Below are 7,634 nucleotides of genomic sequence, written 5' to 3'. Positions count from 1 at the left end.
ACAAGAAACCCCCCAAATATCATTACATAAAAACGAATAACATCCTTGAATGAGTCAGAATGAGGGTGCGAAACGCCACAACATCCCCCCTTGGGCAATGAGAAGAAAACATCCCAACCCCTTTAGCTCTAGGTTGGAGAGAGAGAGAGAGAGAGAGAGAGCTCATGGTGAATTGAATTACAAATTGTTAGTTACGATTTTAATGCTGTCAATGGACACTTCTGCCACCCTCTTGTATCCTTCCTCTTTTGTTAAAATTGCGTGCGCTTGGGTGGTGTGCGGAGAGAGGTCCACCCTCGCCTAGGGGAAAAAAGAGTAGCGCATTTTGTCATCGGTGGTGTAGCTATTAAATTTGCGAAATGAGTTCTCTGTCTAGACAGACAAATAGATGATGATGTGGGGGTTGAAAAAAAGCCGACCAAAACGGTGGGGTGGTGCACGCTATTGACTAGGACAGGGGGGGTAGGACGTCATGCCGAAAAAACATCCCCCACCCGCAGAAAAAAAACCTCCCTCTTCATTTTCATCTTCGGGGAAGCTTTTTGTTGCAACATCATTTTGTTGTATCTCATTCAATATCAAAATAGAGCGAGAGAATGATAATCCGTAATCATAAAACCACCCCATCTCCCACCCTTACACTAACAAGGGGTTGCGTAGTGTAGGCTCACAGTAACCACTCAATTCCAAAAGGGGGTTTACATAGAACATATAACAAAAACATCCCCAATACGCGATGATCGTCAGTAAATTCACCACCTATCTTGTATTATTTATTGATATTTCACACAAAATGGGGTTGGGGTTGGAGCGGCTTTTTGGCGAAATTGAGTGCGGGAATTTAAGCGCTACGGCGAGCAATTAATTTTGCCCAACATCCTGAAAGACTTAATCAATTTAATGGATTTTGCACCTAGAGCAGCTTTACCCCAAAAGGGTTTATATGTGTACGATGAGGGCGATTTTAGGTCTTTTAGGATATTTTGCATTAAACTCAGCTCAGAATGCAACCAATGCAGCTACATGCAATGCGAATGTAGCAGAATTTGTAAGAAAAATTAAAGAAATATTCGAAATTTAAGAGATTGGCAGGGGGCAACCGACTATGCCCAGAATGTACCGCGAGACTGCACCGCGAGTGGCAAAAGTGGCAAGAGTGGCAATGAAAAAGTGGCATGAAGTGCACCGCGAGTGGCAAGAGTCGGATACCCCCTGGAGATTGGAGAAGCTTTTGTGAATACGAGATCACAATGGAGGCGCCTGGTACTGATATATCACCTCCACAGAGTCTCAAAACGGAGAAATTTTATGAGAAGCATTGGAAATGGAGATACCTGGCCCACCTGATGTCTCAACTTCAATTCAAAAACGTTGGAAAATGAAGACTAAGACAATTAGTACTTAATAGGAGCTTTATTTTGTCTCAAACCTAAAAAAAAGCTCACAATAAATCAGTATTGTCTTAGCATTGCGCTAAAATGGACGTGGAAGAATTTCTAAAGGAAAGAAAAAACATAAATCGACGCTCCCGAAGATTATGAACCATACTCCTGTGTTAAAAGATAGGAATATGGTTCATAATCTTCGGGCACGTCGAAATATATTTTTTGAAGAGGTGAAAAATAAGAAAGGACAGTACAGGAGGGAACTTACTTTGTACCAAAAGACAATGTTGCAGTATAAGCGTCTTCTACTTCGAACACTGAAAGAAGAAGGTAACTTTTTTTCGTTTTATTCTTTAGTTTTTTTGTTTCTGAAATTCAGTAAAAATAAAGCGACAACAAATTAATTATAAACGGAAGTGGAGACGCCTGGTAGGGGAGGACAGGGTAATTTGACCACTTTGGCGGTTTATGGGATATATCAAGCAAGTTTGGTAGTATGTGTGAGAAATGGATGAATTTTCCATTTTCCTGGACCCTTCAAAAATTGGCCAAATTACCCCACTCCAAGTTTCCGGATAAAACCATTTCCACAGGAAAATCTGTTTGAGATATCGGAAAATGGATGTTACTATAATGAGGGATCAATGGCCCTTAGTGACGTATTAACTAACTAACTCGCCCCGCTTCGCGGAGATTTGTTGCGCTTCGCGCAAATTTTAGAGAGAAAAAACATGTGATGATTTATAAGTAGATTAAGGCCACTTATCAATCCCGGAAAAAAATTTTGCAAAGAGAAGAAATCATTTTCATGCAACATTTCGGGCGCCAAATTCAAAAATTCGCAAAAACTGCATGTATTTTATATGGGGGCTACCTGAAGGGGGGCTTTGGGGGGAAAATGAATACGGCCATCTGAAACCGCCTGTTATTAGGAGCCTCTATACCAAATTTCATCGCGATCGGATAAACGGTGTGGATTTGTATAGAAAAGTCGGAACGACGATTACCAACAAACAGGCCTTTCTTTATTATATAGATTTTTAAGCTTTAAAAAATTATCGGAAGAGTCGAACTCCCATAATCTCAAAAGCAATTAAAAATGAATAAAACTATTTTTATCAAATAAAAGAAAAAATGATTGGATTTTCCCCAAACTTGGTACGATTGGTTATCTCCATAGGGAGTATAAACTGTGAAGAAATGGATTTTCTAGCATTTGTGATAAGGCCATTATTAGAAATCGAAAGTGGCCAAATTATCCCGTTCTCCCCTACTCGATCGTCGTCTCTATTTTAACCCTTATTTAAGTTCTTTTGACGACTTTTACGATAAAAGTTCACAAAACAAAAGTAAAATTTGTTTACGCCTAATATGGTCCTTAATTTAACAGTCAGAAAATCCATTTCTTTCATAAAGATGAAGACGACTGGTACCAGACGCCTCCACTATCTTATAAAACACAAAAAAAATATTTAAAAACTTTGGAAATGAAAATGAAGACGTCTGGTTATCCGCTATATGCCTCGAATATGTCTTAAAAATATAAAAAAAAACAGTTTAAGATCAAGATGGAGACGCCTGGTACTAACCCGGCGCCTCCACATTGTCTCAAAACTCTGTTCAAGATTCTCATTGAGCCCTATTTCGGCGTCTCTTTGACTTCCATTTCGACTTACCCAAAGCGGAAACTCACAATCTCTCTGCAATGCTGCCCGGAAAAAGTGTTGGAAGGTGTTGGGGAGTAGGGGGCGGGGTGGTAAATTGGCGATTTTCAGAGGTGTGTGACGTACGTGGTGTGCCTTATCGCAAGGCCATGAAGAAGAAGGAAGAAAAAAACATTCCTACTCTCACATTTTGTCTCACGCGCAGAAATTGGCTTGAAAATTTGCAATTTGAGCGACGTAATTTCTATGCCCTGCTCACTGCTTATCTCAAACACGATGTGTGTGGGGGAATAGGTAAGGAAAGACAGTGAAAAACACTTTGCTTCTCTTGAGATCTCCGCATGTGATAAATGCAATTTTCCTGTTTACGCTCCTCATCATACTTTATTTCGCGGTGTTTTACCGAAAAATCCCCAACAAAATGGTTTTTTCTTTAACATCTTTTCTTCTTTTTCTTAAATGCATTTTACAGTCATTTTCTCGATATGTATGTACCTTATGTATGTATATAAAAATATGTGCTTTACGATGAATTTAGTGGAACATCCTTGGGGAATTTTCCGTACACATTGAAACAGATGGTGTACGAGGAAATCTCCACGCGAAAAAAAAAGAAAGAAAAGTGCAACTTTTGCCGCCTCATCGGGGATGAATTTTTCAACCCTTTGCATGAGAAATTCATTGAGAATTTTCTCCCACCAAGAGGTGGGTGTATGGAAACTTTTGGGATGCATCTCCGAGAGACTTTGCTTTAATCTCACCCTTCGAATGATAAAATGTAACTCCAATACACGCATGCAAATTTCCACGAAACTTTCACCCAAAATCTTTTTGCTTTTCCCCTCCCTAAAGAAAAAAAAACCCGAAAACTTCTCTGAGAAGTTTTGTTTCTCCTACATTGAAGATTCTATCATTTCCTGCCAAAAGGGTTGGTTGGTGCATTTTGAGCTTTTAAAGTTTGTGCGGTGGGAATGAAAAATGAATTTATTGCATTTGGAAAGAGCTTATTTGGGTTCTTAAGGAAAAGCCAATGTGATGTCCATAAATCATATGAAAATTTCTTCCTAATTTATTTTCCAGAAAAATTAGGAAGAATTTTTATTTTACCAAAAATTCCTGAGTGATGGAGGAGTTTATTCATTTTTATGCTGAAAAAGAACCAAACCGTCGCATTATGCTCCACAACATTTCTCCAAATGCTTGATTTATGTCTCTGAATGACGTCGTGCCTCAAAATGAATAAACTCCTTCACTGAGTCAGATCTATTTAAAAAAAAAGCCCTCCCCTGAAGACGAAAGTCTTGTAAAAGTGTGGTAAATTTTTTTTTGGCGCCAGCAATCAGTGATACGAATCATGGTGATAAATGGCAATTTGTGAGGTCAAAGTCACGATAAGGGATTCCTCTATAAAACCACCCACACCCATTGGGGTTCCTTCAGTTATTTCGTTGCGACTTCATTCAAAAGACCGCGAGTGATTTGGTGCTCAATACGGCATGAATTTAGTGAATTTATTTGTGTGCCTGGCACTCAGTGTCTGTGTTCTTGCTGCACCACAGCAAAGGAATGATGAGGAAGTTGTGGATTTGCTACCGCTCGCTGAGAGTTGTGACCCAACAATTTGTACACCACCCAATTGTCGTTGCTCATCCACTGTCTTGGATGAGGACATCCCCTATGCGGAGACCCCACAGCTTGTTATGCTGACATTCGATGATGCCGTAACAGCCCTCAATTATGAGTACATCGAAGAAGCTCTCGGGGGTCGTAGGAATCCCGACAATTGTCCAGCAGCTGCAACTTTCTTCGTGTCTCACGAATACACGGATTACTCCAAAGTTCACGCTCTTTGGGCAGCAGGACACGAAATTGCTCTGCATTCGATCACGTAAGTTTAATGAAGAATGATCTTCATTGTGCTAGGCTGTGTTGAATTAGTAGAAGTTTGAGGAAGTGTGATGATTAAATTGTTCGTAGGACTAATGAGCTTTCGTTTACTTCCGATTTTATCTAAATCGGATAACTCTAACCGGAAATATAACCGATTTTAGATTTAAAAATTATGGCGGCCAAATTTAAATCCAGGATTATCTGATATTAAGGTTTGAACTATGTTTTGAAAAGTCTTAACGGCCTTCTCAATAGTAGGCTCATATTAGATTGTCTCGTAGACTAGCCTGTAGTCTCAGGATCTATCTACGAACTCCAGTAATTTTCTTTACCAAAAGGAATAAGGAAATCTTCTAATTTTTTAAGCTTTTCATTTAAAAGCAGCTCCATGATTCAAATATTAGAAACGTTACCAACTTTAAGGAACTTTAATAGACAAAGCAACAAAATCTGTATCAGACTTCACAGGCCTTGATGTTACCTAGTCTCCAATATATCCTTTTTCCAAGTCTTTATTTATTCTTGAAGTTCAGTAATTTTTTATCCATACCGGTTAAGAATTAATGAAGGAATCTCCTTATTTTTTAAGCTTCTGAATTAAGAGCAGCTCCGTAATTCAGATATCAGAGAATTTAACAGGTTAAACAGACGAAACTACAGAATTTGAGTCAGACCTCACTGGCCTTGATGTTACCTAGTCTAGAATATTTCCTCTTTTCCGTCTAGACACACTCCTTCAACGGAATACTGGAAAACAGCTTCAGTGGAAACAATGATTGCTGAATTTGGTGATCAGCGTGATACCCTTGCGCATTTTGCAGCCATTGATAGGGATGATATTGTGGGTGTTCGTGTACCTCACCTTCAGCTTTCTGGAAACAACAGCTTCGAGGCTATTCGTCGCTTTGGTGGTCTCTACGACTGCTCATGGCCAACACAGCACTTCATTGCTCCGGGAATGTGGCCCTTTTCCTTGGACTATGCCTCAACGATGGACTGCACGCTGGGAAATTGTCCAACAGCCTCAATTCCTGGTGTCTGGGTAGCTCCAATGATCGACTGGATTGACACAGAGGGATACAAATGCGCTATGGTTGATACCTGTCCTAGTATGTAAGTACTCCGACTACATATAAGTCTTCAGAAGCGATTCTTGAGCCTCCATTTTTGTTTTTGACCCTAAAGCCTTTGTTTTTTACAGGCCAGAAGACGACGTTGATGCAACCTTTGAATGGATGAAGGAGAACTTTGAACGGATCTACAACTCTAACAGGGCACCTTTTGGAGTCTTCCTTCACAGTGCTTGGTTCTTGACACGACAGAGCAACTTCCCAGCTTACAAAAAGTACGTAAATACTTAATTTTTGAATATTTTCTTTAACAGTCTGTTAAAAATAGTTAGAATCAGTTTATGACCAACTAATAGGACTTAAGGCTTCAACAGATGAACGTCCAATCTGAAGCGATCCTACATTCATTTTATGGTTCATGTTTTTGAACTTCAGATCGCCTTGATTGGAGGTTTTATAGGCTAGCTGAACTAAGCCTGTTTATGGATCCAATCTTTTCAGAAACAAAATCTAACATTCTAAGTCATCCTCTTAACTTTTTCCAGATTCATTGAATACATGAACTCCCTCCCAGATGTTTATCTTGTGAGTGTGTCCAAAGCCATTGAGTACACAAGAGATCCTAGGGCTGTTACGGGTACCAGTGCTGTACCACCAGATAATCCTCCAGAATCTGAGGAAGCTGAGGAGCAACAACCCCATCCACAACCACAACCTCAACCGCAACCACAACCTGATTCAGCTCAGGAGCCTGAGCAGGAAGAGAATCACAGTGAAGAGGAGGAAATTGAGCATGAAGAAAATCACATTGATGAAGAAGAGCATGGAGAAGAGGAAAACCACGTTGATGAGAATGAACATCACGTTGAGGCGGAAGAAAACCACGTTGAAGAAGAAAACCACGTTGAAGGAGAAGACGAGCATGTTGTAATTGATCCCCGTAGACGCGTCAGGAGACAAGTTCGTCCCAATTCGGCATTCAATGAGTGCCAAGCTGTTCATGAGAACACCTGCGTCCCAAAAGTCTGTCAACTCACAAAGACATCCACAGGAGAGGAGCGCTGGATGACCAGCTGTGCTCCTTGCCCAGCTGTCTACCCTTGGTTGGGAAATCCTCTCGGGCTTCGAGAGGTTCCACAGCCTGAAGAGAATGACGAAGAGTAAGAATTAAACACACCCCCGCAGAAAAAGAGCTCTCCTTTCCTCAGGACGAAATATAAATTGCAATAAAATGTCCAACAAGAAGACCCGAAATAAAGAATATCACACCAATTTTCAACTGTTTTATTTCGAATTCGTATTTGAATGCTATTCAAAAATGAAAACTGGAAATTCTGTTTATTCCAGAGCTTTCGGCTCCACTTCAGGACTCTATAGATCTTCAAAATGACGCTGGAACCAGAGAAAAATTAAAACTGAATATAAAAAAGGCTCTACTTTACAGCACAGAATTTTTTTTAATATACCTATGTAATTAATTAATTAATTAAGACTACAGAAGACATTTAAAGACTACTTTATTGAAACAGGGTAGAATCAGCCTCTGTGAAACTTTGATGATTCTCTTTTGGGAATTATGTTGAATTTCCTTGAATTTTTTCTCAAATTTTCCTCCAGGAACTTCC

At 39.8% G+C, this 7,634-nt stretch overlaps 1 protein-coding gene across 1 annotated transcript; it reads left to right on the top strand.

Moving 5' to 3' along the window:
• Positions 1-4,474: 4,474 nt before the first annotated feature.
• Positions 4,475-7,281, top strand: LOC129794705 (chitin deacetylase 7). The gene is made up of 4 exons (XM_055835552.1): positions 4,475-4,937; positions 5,666-6,052; positions 6,141-6,284; positions 6,555-7,281. The coding sequence occupies exons 1-4, from the start codon at positions 4,546-4,548 to the stop codon at positions 7,171-7,173; spliced, it is 1,542 nt and encodes a 513-aa protein (XP_055691527.1). The 5' UTR covers positions 4,475-4,545; the 3' UTR covers positions 7,174-7,281.
• Positions 7,282-7,634: the final 353 nt, after the last annotated feature.

Source organism: Lutzomyia longipalpis, chromosome 4, assembly GCF_024334085.1.
Source record: "Lutzomyia longipalpis isolate SR_M1_2022 chromosome 4, ASM2433408v1".
NCBI classification, from domain to species: domain Eukaryota; kingdom Metazoa; phylum Arthropoda; class Insecta; order Diptera; family Psychodidae; genus Lutzomyia; species Lutzomyia longipalpis.
Note: the sequence above shows the minus strand (reverse complement) of the source record. Positions and strands in the feature narration are given on the sequence as shown.